The sequence below is a fragment of the Salvelinus fontinalis genome, chromosome 23 (assembly GCF_029448725.1).
Source record: "Salvelinus fontinalis isolate EN_2023a chromosome 23, ASM2944872v1, whole genome shotgun sequence".
Taxonomy (NCBI): domain Eukaryota; kingdom Metazoa; phylum Chordata; class Actinopteri; order Salmoniformes; family Salmonidae; genus Salvelinus; species Salvelinus fontinalis.
The window spans coordinates 600,191-621,470 of NC_074687.1; the positions used below are offsets into that span (position 1 = coordinate 600,191).

At 48.2% G+C, this 21,280-nt stretch overlaps 1 protein-coding gene and 1 non-coding gene across 3 annotated transcripts in view; both read left to right on the plus strand.

The window, feature by feature from the left end:
• LOC129820673 (hyccin 2-like) overlaps positions 1-15,780 on the plus strand; it is a 154,358-nt gene extending 138,578 nt beyond the window's left edge. For both annotated transcript variants that reach the window (XM_055877511.1, XM_055877512.1), the window contains exons 10-12: positions 8,040-8,127; positions 10,262-10,418; positions 14,962-15,780. In XM_055877511.1, the coding sequence (XP_055733486.1) occupies positions 8,040-8,127; positions 10,262-10,418; positions 14,962-15,764 (1,048 nt within the window). In that variant the 3' untranslated portion in view covers positions 15,765-15,780. The remainder of the gene's footprint in view (positions 1-8,039; positions 8,128-10,261; positions 10,419-14,961) is intronic.
• trnaa-ugc (transfer RNA alanine (anticodon UGC)) lies at positions 13,201-13,273 on the plus strand. Its single transcript has one exon. It is a non-coding gene; the product is annotated as a tRNA-Ala (tRNA).
• Positions 15,781-21,280: the final 5,500 nt, after the last annotated feature.

Here is a 21,280-nt window from a genome sequence, read left to right on the forward strand (position 1 = left end):
ACCTCCATATCCTGTCAGCACTAGACATGTAATAACTAACCCACTGTCAGAGAAACACCACCTCCATATCCTGTCAGCACTAGACATGTAATAACTAACCCACTGTCAGAGAAACACCTCCATATCCTGTCAGCACTAGACATGTAATAACTAACCCACTGTCAGAGAAACACCACCTCCATATCCTGTCAGCACTAGACATGTAATAACTAACCCACTGTCAGAGAAACACCTCCATATCCTGTCAGCACTAGACATGTAATAACTAACCCACTGTCAGAGAAACACCACCTCCATATCCTGTCAGCACTAGACATGTAATAACTAACCCACTGTCAGAGAAACAACACCTCCATATCCTGTCAGCACTAGACATGTAATAACTAACCCACTGTCAGAGAAACACCTCCATATCCTGTCAGCACTAGACATGTAATAACTAACCCACTGTCAGAGAAACAACACCTCCATATCCTGTCAACACTAGACATGTAATAACTAACCCACTGTCAGAGAAACACCTCCATATCCTGTCAACACTAGACATGTAATAACTAACCCACTGTCAGAGAAACACCTCCATATCCTGTCAGCACTAGACATGTAATAACTAACCCACTGTCAGAGAAACACCTCCATATCCTGTCAGCACTAGACATGTAATAACTAACCCACTGTCAGAGAAACACCACCTCCATATCCTGTCAACACTAGACATGTAATAACTAACCCACTGTCAGAGAGACACCTCCATATCCTGTCAACACTAGACATGTAATAACTAACCCACTGTCAGAGAAACACCTCCATATCCTGTCAGCACTAGACATGTAATAACTAACCCACTGTCAGAGAAACACCTCCATATCCTGTCAACACTAGACATGTAATAACTAACCCACTGTCAGAGAAACACCTCCATATCCTGTCAGCACTAGACATGTAATAACTAACCCACTGTCAGAGAAACACCTCCATATCCTGTCGGCACTAGACATGTAATAACTAACCCACTGTCAGAGAAACACCTCCATATCCTGTCAGCACTAGACATGTAATAACTAACCCACTGTCAGAGAAACACCACCTCCATATCCTGTCAACACTAGACATGTAATAACTAACCCACTGTCAGAGAAACACCTCCATATCCTGTCAGCACTAGACATGTAATAACTAACCCACTGTCAGAGAAACACCACCTCCATATCCTGTCAACACTAGACATGTAATAACTAACCCACTGTCAGAGAAACACCTCCATATCCTGTCAGCACTAGACATGTAATAACTAACCCACTGTCAGAGAAACACCTCCATATCCTGTCAGCACTAGACATGTAATAACTAACCCACTGTCAGAGAAACAACACCTCCATATCCTGTCAGCACTAGACATGTAATAACTAACCCACTGTCAGAGAAACACCTCCATATCCTGTCAACACTAGACATGTAATAACTAACCCACTGTCAGAGAGACACCTCCATATCCTGTCAGCACTAGACATGTAATAACTAACCCACTGTCAGAGAAACACCTCCATATCCTGTCAGCACTAGACATGTAATAACTAACCCACTGTCAGAGAAACACCACCTCCATATCCTGTCAGCACTAGACATGTAATAACTAACCCACTGTCAGAGAAACACCACCATATCCTGTCAGCACTAGACATGTAATAACTAACCCACTGTCAGAGAAACACCACCTCCATATCCTGTCAGCACTAGACATGTAATAACTAACCCACTGTCAGAGAAACACCTCCATATCCTGTCAACACTAGACATGTAATAACTAACCCACTGTCAGAGAGACACCTCCATATCCTGTCAGCACTAGACATGTAATAACTAACCCACTGTCAGAGAAACACCACCTCCATATCCTGTCAGCACTAGACATGTAATAACTAACCCACTGTCAGAGAAACACCTCCATATCCTGTCAGCACTAGACATGTAATAACTAACCCACTGTCAGAGAAACACCACCTCCATATCCTGTCAGCACTAGACATGTAATAACTAACCCACTGTCAGAGAAACACCTCCATATCCTGTCAACACTAGACATGTAATAACTAACCCACTGTCAGAGAGACACCTCCATATCCTGTCAGCACTAGACATGTAATAACTAACCCACTGTCAGAGAAACACCTCCATATCCTGTCAGCACTAGACATGTAATAACTAACCCACTGTCAGAGAAACAACACCTCCATATCCTGTCAGCACTAGACATGTAATAACTAACCCACTGTCAGAGAAACACCTCCATATCCTGTCAGCACTAGACATGTAATAACTAACCCACTGTCAGAGAAACACCTCCATATCCTGTCAGCACTAGACATGTAATAACTAACCCACTGTCAGAGAAACAACACCTCCATATCCTGTCAGCACTAGACATGTAATAACTAACCCACTGTCAGAGAAACACCTCCATATCCTGTCAGCACTAGACATGTAATAACTAACCCACTGTCAGAGAAACAACACCTCCATATCCTGTCAGCACTAGACATGTAATAACTAACCCACTGTCAGAGAAACACCACCTCCATATCCTGTCAGCACTAGACATGTAATAACTAACCCACTGTCAGAGAAACACCTCCATATCCTGTCAGCACTAGACATGTAATAACTAACCCACTGTCAGAGAAACACCTCCATATCCTGTCAACACTAGACATGTAATAACTAACCCACTGTCAGAGAAACACCACCTCCATATCCTGTCAACACTAGACATGTAATAACTAACCCACTGTCAGAGAAACACCTCCATATCCTGTCAGCACTAGACATGTAATAACTAACCCACTGTCAGAGAAACACCTCCATATCCTGTCAGCACTAGACATGTAATAACTAACCCACTGTCAGAGAAACACCTCCATATCCTGTCAGCACTAGACATGTAATAACTAACCCACTGTCAGAGAAACAACACCTCCATATCCTGTCAGCACTAGACATGTAATAACTAACCCACTACCATTAATTTGAAGACTGTTATTTTATCAAATCAATGAATTATGTTTAATTATTATGTGATTTAGTTAATCATGTAACAATTAACTCATTAGCAGTCTTGGGGTTAGCTAACCCTAACCCTAAACCCTAAACCCTAACCCCTAAACCCTAACCCCTAACCCCTAAACCCAAAACCCAAAACCCTAAACCCAAAACCCTAAACCCTAAACCCAACCCCAAAACCCTAAACCCTAAACCCTAACCCCTAACCCCTAACCCCTAACCCCTAACCCCTAAACCCTAAACCCTAAACCCTAACCCCTAAACCCTAACCATAACCCCTAAACCCTAACCCCTAACCCTAAACCCTAAACCCAACCCCTAAACCCTAACCCCTAAACCCTAACCCCTAAACCCTAACCCCTAACCCTAAACCCTAACCCACGGGAAAAGTTATTTAACGAGTTACTATCTCCCGACTCTAAAGATATAAATATCTCTTACATCAATAACAATCAATTGTTATTACCTCATATCAGTTTTTCTGAATGTCGTTGACTTCAAATTTCCACGCACCATAGTCTAAATGATGATTCAGCGATACACAAATTGGCTTAATTATTTATTTACTAACTAAATAATCACACAGAAATACATAAACACACACTGTATAGGTTGAATTGGTTACTAACATAATCCAATGAAAAGTCCCTAGTGGACTAACCCGAAATGACGTCTTGTTACACAATGAAAAGGGGTGGGGAAAGACAGGGGACACATTGTACATACAGTTGGAAAACTATGCTCATCGGAATGTGAATACTTTTCACATGAACGACCGCTCATTTGAAAATAATTGCAATGTATTTTTTTCCGCTTGTATGTCTTTGTCGTCTCTGTTGAAATCACTCGGTCCATCTATGGGGAGTCGTTTGACAAAAAGTCTCTGGTTGTCCACCAGAGGTCACAATGTCCTTTCTTTGTCCTTCCTTTCTTTGTTCTGGAAGTGTCTGTTAGAATGGATACATCAGAAATGTACCAATGGTCATTTGCTGAGATCTTCCTCGTGTCTTTGGTCGAGTTTCCTAGACTACGTTACATGCAGAGCTGCAGGCGGTGCATGTCTTAGTCTAGTCTTCTCTGTTGAGTTTGAGGGTCTTACCATTTCATAACATTAAGCTCACGCTGTCGGTATTTAAATTACAACCATTTCAACATGTAGCCACCGCTGCACGCTTTCTGGTCTTGTAGTTTTAACCATTTGTCAGTCGTGTAGCCACCGCTGCACGCTTTCTGGTCTTGTAGTTTTAACCATTTGTCAGTCGTGTAGCCACCACTCCACGCTGTCTGGTCTAATGTAAATTTTGTTAGCAGTCCTTTTATGCCCTCGCCTTGGAGGGCGGTTCCATTTTATTTATTTATTTTATTTCACCTTTATTTAACCAGGTAGGCAAATTGAGAACACGTTCTCATTTACAATTGCGACCTGGCCAAGATAAAGCAAAGCAGTTCGACACATACAACAACACATAGTTACACATGGAGTAAAACAAACATACAGTCAATAATACAGTGAAAAATAAGTCTATATACAATATGAGCAAGTGAGGTGAGATAAGGGAGGTGAAGGCAAACAATATATATATAAATAAATAAAAATATAAAAAGGCCATGGTCGCGAAGTAAATACAATATAGCAAGTAAAAAAAACACTGGAATGGTTGGTTTGCAGTGGAAGAAGGTGCAAAGTAGAGAGAAATAATGGGGTGCAAAGGAGCAAAATAAATAAATACAGTAGGTAAAGAGGTAGTTGTTTGGGCTAAATTATAGATGGGCTATGTACAGGTGCAGTAATCTATGAACTGCTCTGACAGCTGGTGCTTAAAGCTAGTGAGGGAGATAAGTGTTTCCAGTTTCAGAGATTTTTGTAGTTCGTTCCAGTCATTGGCAGCAGAGAACTGGAAGGAGAGGCGGCCAAAGGAAGAATTGGTTTTGGGGGTGACCAGAGAGATATACCTGCTGGAGCGCGTGCTACGGGTGGGCGTTGCTATGGTGACCAGCGAGCTGAGATAAGGGGCCACAATGGCTGTGCTCACGTGGGCGTGGTTACTGACTTGGCAAACGGCTAAAATCACATTTTATCTTCTCACAAATAGTTTCATATTTAATCATATAAACTCCACAACATTTAGATGTAAATCTGATAACTGGGACGTATGCATTTGTAGAGTTACTGTTATTTAATTATACCGTCCTTAATAGTATCACAAAACAACAACTGATTTGATATGATTGTTGTTTGAATCCCCGCCAACCATTTCACACATTTCTGTTAGAAATATTGTTTCGATATCCAATCTTTTGATGTTAAAATACTGCAAAGTCTCTCTGTTGTAACACTCAGACATTCTGCATTCTGCAAAGTCTCTCTGTTGTAACACTCAGACATTCTGCATTCTGCAAAGTCTCTCTGTTGTGACACTCAGACATTCCATTCTGCATTCTGCAAAGGGCAGTATTTTTCTTTTAGGTAGATAGGGTTCCATCCATCTATTTGTGCTACCTGATAGGTTTTGGGTTGACAGTTTGGATAGCAGCACATTGTGGTTCACTAGTACTTAGTCTTATAGTACTGTCTACCTCTACAGTACTGTCTACCTCTACAGTACTGTCTACCTCTACAGTACTGTCTACCTCTACAGTACTGTCTACCTCTACAGTACTGTCTACCTCTACAGTACTGTCTACCTCTACAGTACTGTCTACCTCTACAGTACTGTCTACCTCTACAGTACTGTCTACCTCTACAGTACTGTCTACCTCTACAGTACTGTCTACCTCTACAGTACTGTCTACCTCTACAGTACTGTCTACCTCTACAGTACTCTCTACCTCTACAGTACTGTCTACCTCTACAGTACTGTCTACCATGCCATGTAAGTAGCTCTTAATATGTCTACTTTAGGTTAATATTCCTACAGTACCTCGCTGTCTTGGTCCATAGACGTACAGTAATGCCAGTGGGACCTTGAAGTTCCTGGCTCTGGTATTGGACAATGGGCATATCATCCCCAGGACAAACCTCTGGCATTAGCGACACCAGACAGAGGAATCAACCGTCCTGACACACTGACCCTCCTTACTTCCTGTCTATCTCAGAGTACAACACTCCATAATGAGCTCTGATTATATTGGTAATACATTGTAGTAGCAGGTAGGGCTGGGCGATATGGACAAAATATAATATTACAATATATTTTCATATTTTTTATGTTTTTTTAATGTTTTTGAATAATCAAAGTTCTAAATTTGCTTTATGGATTGTGCATAACCCTTGGGTGGCAACGGATTGTTTTATGCTGTGTAATGAAACTCCAACCAACTGATAGGTTCATTGAACAGCATAAATCAACCAGCTGGTTGTAGTTTTATTGAACAGCACAAATCAACCAGTTGGTTGTATTGTCATTGAACTGCTTCTTACATCTGCTGATATCTCAAAGTGCTGTACAGAAACCCAGCCTAAAACCCCAAACAGCAAGCAATGCAGGTGTAGAACCACTGTGGCTGGGAAAAACTCCCTAGAAAGGCCAAAACCTAGGAAGAAACCTAGAGAGGAACCAGGCTATGAGGGGTGGCCAGTCCTCTTCTGGCTGTGCCGGGTGGAGATTATAACAGAACATGGCCAAGATGTTCAAATATTCATAGATGACCAGCATGGTCAAATAATAATAATCACAGTGGTTGTCGAGGGTGCAGCAAGTCAGCACCTCAGGAGTAAATGTCAGTTGGCTTTTCATAGCCGATCATTAAGAGTATCTCTACCGCTCCTGCGGTCTCTAGAGAGTTGAAAACAGCAGGTCTGGGACAGGTAGCACGTCCGGTGGACAGGTCAGGGTTCCATAGCCGCAGGCAGAACAGTTGAAACTGGAGCAGCAGCACGACCAGGTGGACTGGGGACAGCAAGGAGTCATCATGCCAGGTAGTCCTGAGGCATGGTCCTAGGGCTCAGGTCCTCCGAGAGAGAGAAATAAAGAATTAGAGAGAGCATACTTAAATTCACACAGGACACCGGATAAGACAGGAGAAATACTCCAGATATAACAGACTGACCCTAGCCCCCCGACACATAAACTACTGCAGCATAAATACTGGAGGCTGAGACAGGAGGGGTCAGGAGACACTGTGGCCCCATCCGATGATACCCCCGGACAGGGCCAAACAGGCAGGATATAACCCCACCCACTTTGCCAAAGCACAGTCCCCACACCACTAGAGGGATATCTTCAACCACCATCTTACCATCCTGAGACAAGGCCGAGTATAGCCCACGAAGATCTCCCCCACGGCACAAACCCGAGGGGGGCGGCAACCCAGACAGGAAGATCACGTCAGTAACTCAACCCACTCAAGTGACGCACCCCTCCTAGGGACGGCATGAAAGAGCACCAGTAAGCCAGTGACTCAGCCTCTGTAACAGGGTTAGAGGCAGAGAATCCCAGTAACCCTTGTACAGTAACCCTTGTACCCTTGATGGCCCATTATATTAGGCCACCTGAGAATCTCTGGTAATTTAACCTATTTCTGAAGTTATTTTTGCACATTTTGATATTGCCTATAGTGTGCTAAATTGCTGGAAACATGGCTGGTAGGCGAGCTGCATCACATACGCCGAAAATAACATTGCATGACTGTGGTTGGGTTGGGACAATTTCCTGCAGGTGGAAATAGAACAGAAAGCCAGCAGGAGCGGTATAAACAGCTGCAGGTGGAAATAGAACAGAAAGCCAGCAGGAGCGGTATAAACAGCTGCAGGTGGAAATAGAACAGAAAGCCAGCAGGAGCGGTATAAACAGCTGCAGGTGTGGCAGAACTCTACCTTGGACTAGTAATCATAACCCTGCTCTAATAACAGAGTCACATTATCTGTGTGAGTGAGACATCAGGACTCCTAGCTGGTCATCCTGGATGTTGACTTGGACATCGTCGTGGTGATTAGAAGTGATGTTTTTGACTTTTTATTGTATGTGTTTTGTCTCATACAGATATAATGGCGAGTGGGAGATGGGGAAGGAAGCTCTGGAAGACATCCTCTACAGAGCTCAGCTGGAACTCTACTCTCAGCCCCTACTGGTAAGACCTAACCCATGGGCCTATAAACTCAGCCCTTACTGGTAAGACCTAACCCATGGGTCTTTAAACTCAGCCCTTACTGGTAAGACCTAACCCATGGGCCTATACTCTCAGCCCTTACTGGTAAGACCTAACCCATGGGCCTATACTCTCAGCCCTTACTGGTAAGACCTAACCCATGGGCCTATAAACTCAGCCCTTACTGGTAAGACCTAACCCATGGGCCTATAAACTCAGCCCTTACTGGTAAGACCTAACCCATGGGTCTTTAAACTCAGCCCTTACTGGTAAGACCTAACCCATGGGCCTATAAACTCAGCCCTTACTGGTAAGACCTAACCCATGGGCCTATAAACTCAGCCCCTACTGGTAAGACCTAACCCATGGGCCTATAAACCCAGGGTCCCATTTCCGTAGTCCTGTACCAGGGTCCCATTTCCGTAGTCCTGTACAAGGGTCCAATTTCCGTAGTCCTGTACCAGGGTCCCATTTCAGGAGTCCTGTACCAGGGTCCCATTTCAGGAGTCCTGTACCAGGGTCCCATTTCCGTAGTCCTGTACCAGGGTCCCATTTCCGTAGTCCTGTACCAGGGTCCCATTTCCGTAGTCCTGTACCAGGGTCCCATTTCCGTAGTCCTGTACCAGGGTCCCATTTCCGTAGTCCTGTACCAGGGTCCCATTTCCGTAGTCCTGTACCAGGGTCCCATTTCAGGAGTCCTGTACCAGGGTCCCATTTCCGTAGTCTTGTACCAGGGTCCCATTTCCGTAGTCCTGTACCAGGGTCCCATTTCCGTAGTCCTGTACCTGGGTCCCATTTCAGGAGTCCTGTACCGGGGTCCCATTTCAGGAGTCCTGTACCGGGGTCCCATTTCAGGAGTCCTGTACCGGGGTCCCATTTCCGTAGTCCTGTACCGGGGTCCCATTTCCGTAGTCCTGTACCGGGGTCCCATTTCCGTAGTCCTGTACCGGGGTCCCATTTCCGTAGTCCTGTACCGGGGTCCCATTTCCGTAGTCCTGTACCGGGGTCCCATTTCCGTAGTCCTGCACCGGGGTCCCATTTCCGTAGTCCTGCACCGGGGTCCCATTTCCGGAGTCCTGCACCAGGGTCCCATTTCCGGAGTCCTGCACCAGGGTCCCATTTCCGGAGTCCTGCACCAGGGTCCCATTTCCGGAGTCCTGCACCAGGGTCCCATTTCCGGAGTCCTGCACCAGGGTCCCATTTCCGGAGTCCTGCACCAGGGTCCCATTTCCGGAGTCCTGCACCAGGGTCCCATTTCCGGAGTCCTGCACCAGGGTCCCATTTCCGGAGTCCTGCACCAGGGTCCCATTTCCGGAGTCCTGCACCAGGGTCCCATTTCCGGAGTCCTGCACCAGGGTCCCATTTCCGGAGTCCTGCACCAGGGTCCCATTTCCGGAGTCCTGCACCAGGGTCCCATTTCCGGAGTCCTGCACCAGGGTCCCATTTCCGGAGTCCTGCACCAGGGTCCCATTTCCGGAGTCCTGCACCAGGGTCCCATTTCCGGAGTCCTGCACCAGGGTCCCATTTCCGGAGTCCTGCACCAGGGTCCCATTTCCGGAGTCCTGCACCAGGGTCCCATTTCCGGAGTCCTGCACCAGGGTCCCATTTCCGGAGTCCTGCACCAGGGTCCCATTTCCGGAGTCCTGCACCAGGGTCCCATTTCCGGAGTCCTGCACCAGGGTCCCATTTCCGGAGTCCTGCACCAGGGTCCCATTTCCGGAGTCCTGCACCAGGGTCCCATTTCCGGAGTCCTGCACCAGGGTCCCATTTCCGGAGTCCTGCACCAGGGTCCCATTTCCGGAGTCCTGCACCAGGGTCCCATTTCCGGAGTCCTGCACCAGGGTCCCATTTCCGGAGTCCTGCACCAGGGTCCCATTTCCGGAGTCCTGTACCAGGGTCCCATTTCCGGAGTCCTGTACAACCATAGAGCTAAGACTGTTCCATCAGAAACTCTATCTATTAGTCTAGTGACCTCAAACCTCTATTCCCCTTGTCAGCTGGGTAACGCTATGAGCATTTTCCTGCCAGACATTGGGTTTGGGGTTAAGGTTAGTTAGGGTTAGCATTAGGGTTTGGTTGACCAGTCCATTTGACCTCTGACTTGTGCTTCTGCTAGCTGGGTAACGCTATGAAGAGTTCCCTGCCAGACAACGCTCCAGACGAGACGCGAGGCAGGAAGGTCCTTCAGGTGGAGGTCACGCCAACCGTCAGTCGCATCTCCCGCTCCGCCATCACTGCCGCATCCATCAGACGACACCGCTGGAAGAGAGAGGGTAAGAGACAGCAACACTTACTGTACACACAGCAACACTTACTGTACACACAGCAACACTTACTGTACACACAGCAACACTTACTGTACACACAGCAACCCTGGAAGAGAGAGGGTAAGAGACAGCAATACTGTTGTCAGATGTCTTTTATAACCCACTCGTCACCGGTGGAGTGTACAGTGTGTGTTCAGATGTCATTTATAACCCACTCGTCACCAGTGGAGTGTACAGTGTGTGGTCAGATGTCATGGTTGATTGCCTGACCCTGATAAGTGCCGTACCATGTAGGCTGCTGATGGGCGTGGCTGTTAAGAGCATCTAATCCTGTGTTACACCCCAGATTGTTTTGACTACACAAACGAAGCAGAGCTCAGTGTCACCATCACTCCTAGCCACACCTCCTGGGATCCAGCGGCCAATCGAGAGCGAGGAGGGCGGGGCTACAACATCATCCCCCCCATCACATTGGAGTGTAGGCAGGAACGGGAGGAGTCACAGAGCAGTGAGGGTTCCGTCCCATTGGTTACCTCTCCACCTCCCCAGAGTTCACACTCCTCCAGCCCTTGTTCAGATACTTACATTGTTACCTCTAACTTTTACATTTACATTTACATTTAAGTCATTTAGCAGACGCTCTTATCCAGAGCGACTTACAAATTGGAAAGTTCATACATATTCATCCTGGTCCCCCCCGTGGGAATTGAACCCTGGTCCCCCCGTGGGAAATGAACCCACAACCCTGGCGTTGCAAGCGCCATGCTCTACCAACTGAGCCACACGGGAACTTCCTGTTTCCACGTCATTTCTACACTGCCCTACAAAGTGCTGTAACTACGTAACAACATTACTGACTTTAGTCGTTTTCTGATTCTTCATGATTTATTCTGAACGACTGGCTTGTATCAGGAAACCAAATACCACATTAATCAGATAATATGCCTTGCCATTACAACAGATCAAACATATTGACCAAATTCAGAGTTACTGCACTTTGCCTTTTTTGGGCAGTATTGTCCTCTGTGCTGTATAGCGGTCCAGAGAGAGGAAGGAAGACTTCTGGGCTGAAGGATAGGTGGACAGGATCATAACATGGTGCTCCTACCTATGAGCCCTGATCTACAACCTTACCATGACCCCATGCTTCCTGCTTAGAGCACCGCCTATCGTCAATACTGAGCATGCTCATCTGTTTCATTCAGAAACTTCAAGATGTTTAGAAAAATGTCCTAACCTCTGGTGGTTCTGGTTCTCACCTGGAATGACTCGTATTGTTTTTAGACCCAGTTGTCATGTCACTGTGTCTCTGCAGCTCCATGTGGCGTCTGTTTCATTACAGGAAACAGTTGGGCCAGCGGAACCCAGCTGTACCTGTAACCTGGAAGTGTTTGCCGTTACAGGAAACAGTTGGGCCAGCGGAACCCAGCTGTACCTGTAACCTGGAAGTGTTTGCCGTTACAGGAAACAGTTGGGCCAGCGGAACCCAGCTGTACCTGTAAACTGGAAGTGTTTGCCGTTACAGGAAACAGTTGGGCCAGCAGCACCCAGCTGTACTTGTAAACTGGAAGTGTTTGCCGTTACAGGAAACAGTTGGGCCAGCAGCACCCAGCTGTACCTGTAAACTGGAAGTGTTTGCCGTTACAGGAAACAGTTGGGCCAGCGGAACCCAGCTGTACCTGTAAACTGGAAGTGTTTGCCGTTACAGGAAACAGTTGGGCCAGCGGAACCCAGCTGTACCTGTAAACTGGAAGTGTTGTCCATTTAGTTGTGTAGTGCAGCTGTATAGATGTGCACAGTTACAGCTGTATTCATGTGTCTAAAGTAGTGCAGCTCAGTGAGTGAGAAACTGTCTCCAAGCATATGCATGACATGGCCTCCACACGTACTACCATCATCTCAATCATCAACCTTCCAAACAATGCTCAACTCCAGCCCCATATGCCTGCCGGCCAGCCACAGAGGTCCCTGTAAGCCATATGCCAGCCAGCCAGCCGCTGAGGCCTCTGTAAGCCATATGCCAGCCAGCCAGCCGCTGAGGCCTCTGTAAGCCACATGCCAGCCACAGAGGCCTCTGTAAGCCACATGCCAGCCACAGAGGCCTCTGTAAGCCACATGCCAGCCACAGAGGCCTCTGTAAGCCGTACGCCATCCAGCCAGCCACAGAGCCCTCTGTAAGCCGTACGCCATCCAGCCAGCCACAGAGGCCTCTGTAAGCCGTACACCATCCAGCCAGCCACAGAGGCCTCTAAGCCATTTGCCAGCCACATAGCCCCCTGTAAGCCATATGCCAGTTAGCAGTAAGCCATATCAAAATCAAATCAAATTTATTTATATAGCCCTTCATACATCAGCTGATATCTCAAAGTGATGTACAGAAACCCAGCCTAAAACCCCAAACAGCAAGCAATGCAGGTGTAGAAGCACAGTGGCTAGGAAAAACTCCCTAGAAAGGCCAAAACCTAGAAAGAAACCTAGAGGAACCAGGCTATGAGGGGTGGCCAGTCCTCTTCTGGCTGTGCCGGGTGGAGATTATAACAGAACATGGCCAAGATGTTCAAATGTTCATAAATGACCAGCAGGGTCAAATAATAATAATCACAGTAGTTGTAGAGGGTGCAGCGAGTCAGTACCTCAGGAGTAAATGTCAGTTGGCTTTTCATAGCCGATCATTTAGAGTATCTCTACCGCTCCTGCGGTCTCTAGAGAGTTGAAAACAGCAGGTCTGGGACAGGTAGCACGTCCGGTGGACAGGTCAGGGTTCCATAGCCGCAGGCAGAACAGTTGGTCCCGTGTGGCTCAGTTGGTAGAGCATGGCGCTTGCAACGCCAGGGTTGTGGGTTCAATTCCCACTAGGGGACCAGGGTTCAATTCCCACTAGGGGACCAGGGTTCAATTCCCACAGGGGGGACCAGGATAAATATGTATGAACTTTCCAATTTGTAAGTCGCTCTGGATAAGAGCGTTTGCTAAATGACTTAAATGTAAACAGTTGAAACTGGAGCAGCAGCACGGCCAGGTGGACTGGGGACAGCAAGGAGTCATCATGCCAGGTAGTCCTGAGGCATGGTCCTAGGGCTCAGGTCCTCCGAGAGAGAGAAAGAAAGAGAGAATTAGAGAGCGCATACTGGCTGTGTCAGCCAGCCACAGAGCTCTCTGTAAGCCATACACCAGCCACAGAGCCCTCTGTAAGCCATACACCAGCCACAGAGCCCTCTGTAAGCCATTTGCCAGCCACAGAGCCCTCTGTAAGCCATTTGCCAGCCACAGAGCCCTCTGTATAGCCATTTGCCAGCCACAGAGCCCTCTGTATAGCCATTTGCCAGCCACAGAGCCCTCTGTAAGCCATTTGCCAGCCACAGAGCCCTCTGTATAGCCATTTGCCAGCCACAGAGCCCTCTGTATAGCCATTTGCCAGCCACAGAGCCCTCTGTATAGCCATTTGCCAGCCACAGAGCCCTCTGTATAGCCATTTGCCAGCCACAGAGCCCTCTGTATAAACATTTGCCAGCCACAGAGCCCTCTGTAAGCCATTTGCCAGCCACAGAGCCCTCTGTATAGCCATTTGCCAGCCACAGAGCCCTCTGTATGGCCATTTGCCAGCCACAGAGCCCTCTGTATGGCCATTTGCCAGCCACAGAGCCCTCTGTATAGCCATTTGCCAGCCACAGAGCCCTCTGTAAGCTATTTGCCAGCCACAGAGCCCTCTGTAAGCTATTTGCCAGCCACAGAGCCCTCTGTAAGCTATTTGCCAGCCACAGAGCCCTCTGTATAGCCATTTGCCAGCCACAGAACCCTCTGTAAGCCATATGCCAGCCACAGAGCCCTCTGTAAGCTATTTGCCAGCCACAGAGCCCTCTGTATAGCCATTTGCCAGCCACAGAGCCCTCTGTAAGCCATATGCCAGCCACAGAGCCCTCTGTATAGCCATTTGCCAGCCACAGAGCCCTCTGTAAGCCATATGCCAGCCACAGAGCCCTCTGTAAGCCATCCAGTTGTGGTTTGACAGGTCTTTTATAAGAGCTAAGGGTTGAAACACGAAGTGCAACAGAAGAGCGTGCTGCTCGTGTTCTTGTCATGTGCATGTCCTCCTCTCTTCCGTCTTCTCTCTTCTTCTGTTTTCTCTCTTCCTCTTCTCTCTTTGGAGGACAGATTGGATATGGTCTATAGTGTTTCCATTCATCCACCTGTGGCTGATCTGTTCATGTTATTGATGGATAATTCAGATATGCTGTACCTCAATATAGTCAACCTGCATAGACTGTAGTCTCCACTGTGACACCTTATAGCATTTTTCTAGTGGAGACAAAATGTCTGTTCTAGGGTTGCAAAATTCCTGTCACTTTCCCCAAATTCCCTGCTTTTCCAGATATCCTGGTTTGAGGATTCCGGGAATATTTTTGCTGGAATTTATGGAAAACCTGGGAATTTTGGGGGAAATTTACTGGAATTTTGCAACTCTGGTCTGTTCCCTCCAGTTCAACCTGCTTCACCGTTCTCTGTCTCTATCACTTTATTCGCTCATCCTGTTTTCTGTCTGTCTCTCCAGATGCTGATGGGATGAGTGTAGGTGAGGAGTCATTCAACCTCAACGACCCAGACGAGGGTTTTTCCTCAGGGGCTTCCAACAGCAGTCAGCCCAGCGCCACCAAGCCTGGGGGCCCCGGGCCCCGGGGGGGCAGTCAGAAGAGCAGCAGCGTCAAGAAGACAGTCACTGCCAGACTGTCCCGAGAGAGAGAGCGGGAGCTGATGCATAGGGAGAAGGAGATGGAGAAGATGAAAGACCAGGAGAGAGTGAGGGAGAAGGAGAGAGAGCTGGAGAGATGGAGGGAGAAGGAGAGGCAGAGAGAGAGGGTGGCGGAGAGTCGCAGGGAGCTGTTCTCCGCCGTGGTGGCCACTCCCACAGCAGCTCTGAGACGACGTCAGCAAACACAGACCCCTTCCCCTGCTCCTCCCCCCGTCACCATGGACACCATCGACATCGAGCTCAGCCCAATCAAGAAGCAGCAATCCTTCCCTGGCCCCTGCCCCAGCCCCTCCCCCGGCACACTGGTCCGAACAGCCAGTTCCACCTCCTCCAAGTCATTGTATGAAGGCGTGAACATGAACCTGGACGGCAGCATTAGCAGTCTGGGGGGGGCTCTGGGAGGTTCTGGGGGGCTGGAGGGGGCTCTGGGAGGGCTGGGTGCCAGCGTGGGGGGAGGAGGGACCCACCGCTACTCCACCATCAGCCTGCAGGAGGAGGTGCTGGCCCGGCCTGAGGAGAACCAGGAGCGACTCTCCTCGGGAGCGCCCCTCACCAAGCAGTCCCGCTCCCCCAGCTTCAACATGCAGATCATATCACAGGTGTAGCCTGGTGGGTTGGCGGGGGGGGGGGGCAGGCAGGGCGGGACCTGGTGGGGAGGCGGGGGGGCCAGGCAGGGCGGGACCTGGTGGGGAGGCGGGGGGGGGGGGGGGGGGCAGGCAGGGCGGGACCTGGTGGGGAGGCGGGGGGGGGGGGGGGGGGCCAGGCAGGGCGGGACCTGGTGGGGAGGCAGGGGGGGGGCCAGGCAGGGCGGGACCTGGTGGGGAGGCGGGGGGGGCAGGCAGGGCGGGACCTGGTGGGGAGGCGGGGGGGCCAGGCAGGGCGGGGAGGGGGGGGGGGGCCAGGCAGGGCGGGACCTGGTGGGGAGGGGGGGGGGCCAGGCAGGGCGGGACCTGGTGGGGAGGTAGACGCGCGCACACACATAAATAATTAATACATACATATATATATATACACACATCTCACATATATATATATATACAACCTCCTGTATGGCTGAACCCACCTCCTGTATGGCTGAACCCTCCTCCTGTATGGCTGAACCCTCCTCCTGTATGGCTGAACCCTCCTCCTGTATGGCTGAACCCTCCTCCTGTATGGCTGAACCCTCCTCCTGTATGGCTGAACCCTCCTCTTGTATGGCTGAACCCTCCTCCTGTATGGCTGAACCCTCCTCCTGTATGGCTGAACCCCACCTCCTGTATGGCTGAACCCCACCTCCTGTATGGCTGAACCCCTCCTCTTGTATGGCTGAACCCACCTCTTGTATGGCTGAACCCACCTCTTGTATGGCTGAACCCACCTCCTGTATGGCTGAACCCACCTCCTGTATGGCTGAACCCCTCCTCTTGTATGGCTGAACCCACCTCCTGTATGGCTGAACCCACCTCCTGTATGGCTGAACCCACCTCCTGTATGGCTGAACCCACCTCCTGTATGGCTGAACCCACCTCCTGTATGGCTGAACCCACCTCCTCCTGACAGACAGAGCCACAGGAACACACCATTCCACCTCTGACAGGCAGACCCACAGGAACACACCATTCCACCTCTGACAGACAGAGCCACAGAAACACACCATTCCACCTCTGTGACAGTCTGAGACCCAACACACCATTAGACAGCAGTAGGACAACACACCATTAGACAGCAGCAGGACAACACACCATTAGACAGCAGCAGGACAACACACCATTGGACAGTAGCAGGACAACACACCATTAGACAGCAGCAGTAGGACAACACACCATTAGACAGCAGCAGTAGGACAACACACCATTAGACAGCAGCAGGACAACACACCATTAGACAGCAGCAGTAGGACAACACACCATTAGACAGCAGTAGGACAACACACCATTAGACAGCAGCAGGACAACACACCATTAGACAGCAGCAGGACAACACACCATTAGACAGCAGCAGTAGGACAACACACCATTAGACAGCAGCAGGACAACACACCATTAGACAGCAGCAGTAGGACAACACACCATTAGACAGCAGCAGGACAACACACCATTGGACAGCAGCAGGACAACACACCATTAGACAGCAGCAGGACAACACACCATTAGACAGCAGTAGGACAACACACCATTAGACAGCAGCAGCAGGACAACACACCATTAGACAGCAGCAGGACAACACACCATTAGACAGCAGCAGGACAACACACCATTAGACAGCAGCAGTAGGACAACACACCATTAGACAGCAGCAGCAGGACAACACACCATTAGACAGCAGCAGGACAACACACCATTAGACAGCAGTAGGACAACACACCATTAGACAGCAGTAGGACAACACACCATTAGACAGCAGCAGGACAACACACCATTAGACAGCAGCAGGACAACACACCATTAGACAGCAGTAGGACAACACACCATTAGACAGCAGTAGGACAACACACCATTAGACAGCAGCAGGACAACACACCATTGGACAGCAGCAGGACAACACACCATTGGACAGTAGCAGGACAACACACCATTAGACAGCAGCAGTAGGACAACACACCATTAGACAGCAGCAGGACAACACACCATTAGACAGCAGCAGGACAACACACCATTAGACAGCAGCAGTAGGACAACACACCATTAGACAGCAGCAGGACAACACACCATTAGACAGCAGCAGTAGGACAACACACCATTAGACAGCAGCAGGACAACACACCATTAGACAGCAGCAGGACAACACACCATTAGACAGCAGCAGGACAACACACCATTAGACAGCAGCAGGACAACACACCATTAGACAGCAGCAGGACAACACACCATTAGACAGCAGCAGGACAACACACCATTAGACAGCAGTAGGACAACACACCATTAGACAGCAGCAGGACAACACACCATTGGACAGCAGCAGGACAACACACCATTAGACAGCAGCAGGACAACACACCATTAGACAGCAGTAGGACAACACACCATTAGACAGCAGCAGCAGGACAACACACCATTAGACAGCAGCAGGACAACACACCATTAGACAGCAGCAGGACAACACACCATTAGACAGCAGCAGTAGGACAACACACCATTAGACAGCAGCAGCAGGACAACACACCATTAGACAGCAGCAGGACAACACACCATTAGACAGCAGCAGGACAACACACCATTAGACAGCAGTAGGACAACACACCGTTAGACAGCAGTAGGACAACACACCATTAGACAGCAGCAGGACAACACACCATTAGACAGCAGTAGGACAACACACCATTAGACAGCAGCAGCAGGACAACACACCATTAGACAGCAGTAGGACAACACACCATTAGACAGCAGTAGGACAACACACCATTAGACAGCAGTAGGACAACACACCGTTAGACAGCAGTAGGACAACACACCATTAGACAGCAGTAGGACAACACACCATTAGACAGCAGCAGGACAACACACCATTAGACAGCAGTAGGACAACACACCATTAGACAGCAGCAGTAGGACAACACACCGTTAGACAGCAGTAGGACAACACACCATTAGACAGCAGTAGGACAACACACCATTAGACAGCAGCAGTAGGACAACACACCATTAGACAGCAGCAGGACAACACACCTTTAGACAGCAGTAGGACAACACACCATTAGACAGCAGTAGGACAACACACCATTAGACAGCAGTAGGACAACACACCATTAGACAGCAGCAGCAGGACAACACACCATTAGACAGCAGTAGGACAACACACCATTAGACAGCAGTAGGACAACACACCATTAGACAGCAGTAGGACAACACACCATTAGACAGCAGCAGGACAACACACCATTAGACAGCAGTAGGACAACACACCATTAGACAGCAGTAGGACAACACACCATTAGACAGCAGCAGTAGGACAACACACCATTAGACAGCAGCAGGACAACACACCATTGGACAGCAGCAGGACAACACACCATTAGACAGTAGCAGGGCAACACACCATTGGACAGTAGCAGGGCAACACACCATTGGACAGTAGCAGGGCAATATACTGTCATTGCTGTAATAGCTTGTGGTCTAATTTAACATTTCAGAGATGAATTTAATGACTGAAGCCGTAGCAGGCCGTGTTGTATAGAATCAGCAATAATAACAGACTAGCTACCATTTGTTGTTGTTCATCTATAGACTGGAACCTTGTAGTGTCTCATCTATAGACTGTAGAAAAAAGACTGGAACCCTGTAGTGTCTCATCTATAGACTGGAACCCTGTAGTATCTCATCTATAGACTGGAACCCTGTAGTATCTCATCTATAGACTGGAACCCTGTAGTGTCTCATCTATAGACTGGAACCCTGTAGTATCTCATCTATAGACTGGAACCCTGTAGTGTCTCATCTATAGACTGGAACCCTGTAGTATCTCATCTATAGACTGGAACCCTGTAGTGTCTCATCTATAGACTGGAACCCTGTAGTATCTCATCTATAGACTGGAACCCTGTAGTGTCTCATCTATAGACTGGAACCCTGTAGTGTCTCATCTATAGACTGGAACCCTGTAGTGTCTCATCTATAGACTGGAACCCTGTAGTGTCTCCAAACCTCTTCATCTATTGGTGATGTGCAATCTGTTCTCTACTGACTCTTGTTTTTTTTGTTTTTATGGAGAACATCTGGGTCTATGGTTGGAGAATGTTGGGTGGCTCAGTTGGTAGAGCATGGCGCTTGTCACGCCGGAGTTGAGTTTAATTTCCCACGGGGGACCAGTTCAAAAATGCATGCACTCATTAGTGCTCTAGATCAGAGAGTCTATTAACTGACTCACTACTGTAGTGGCTCTGGATCAGAGAGTCGGCTAAATGACTCACTACTGTAGTGTCTCTGGATCAGAGAGTCTGTTAAATGACTCCCTACTGTAATGGCTCTGGATCAGAGAGTCTGCTAAATGACTCACTACTGTAGTGGCTCTGGATCAGAGAGTCTGTTAAATGACTCCCTACTGTAGTGGCTCTGGATCAGAGAGTCTGCTAAATGACTCACTACTGTAGTGGCTCTGGATCAGAGAGTCTGCTAAATGACTCACTACTGTAGTGTCTCTGGATCAGAGAGTCTGCTAAATGACTCACTACTGTAGTGTCTCTGGATCAGAGAGTCTGCTAAATGACTCACTACTGTAGTGACTCTGGATCAGAGAGTCTGCTAAATGACTCACTACTGTAGTGGCTCTGGATCAGAGAGTCTGCTAAATGACTCACTACTGTAGTGGCTCTGGATCAGAGAGTCTGCTAAATGACTCACTACTGTAATGGCTCTGGATCAGAGAGTCTGCTAAATGACTCACTACTGTAGTGTCTCTGGATCAGAGAGTCTGCTAAATGACTCACTACTGTAATGGCTCTGGATCAGAGAGTCTGCTAAATGACTCACTACTGTAGTGTCTCTGGATCAGAGAGTCTGCTAAATGACTCACTACTGTAATGGCTCTGGATCAGAGAGTCTGCTAAATGACTCACTACTGTAGTGGCTCTGGATCAGAGAGTCTGCTAAATGACTCACTACTGTAGTGTCTCTGGATCAGAGAGTCTGCTAAATGACTCACTACTGTAGTGTCTCTGGATCAGAGAGTCTGCTAAATGACTCACTACTGTAGTGACTCTGGATCAGAGAGTCTGCTAAATGACTCACTACTGTAATGGCTCTGGATCAGACAGTCTGCTAAATGACTCACTACTGTAGTGGCTCTGGATCAGAGAGTCTGCTAAATGACTCACTACTGTAATGGCTCTGGATCAGAGAGTCTGCTAAATGACTAACATGGAAATGTGATAATCACAACTCAAAGACAGATGCTGTGTGAATGTTTTCTTTCTTCAATTACCATGATTTTAGAGCCAAAAAGAAAATCAGACCAAAACTTGATTCTCTAGGTTTTAGTCCATAAACTTGATATATGTTTTTATCATTTATACAGAAGATATATACAGTACAAGTCAAACGTTTAGGACACACCTACTCATTCAAGGGGTTTTCTTTATTTCTACTATTTTCTACATTGTAGAATATTAGTGAAGACATCAAAACTATGAAATAACACATATGGA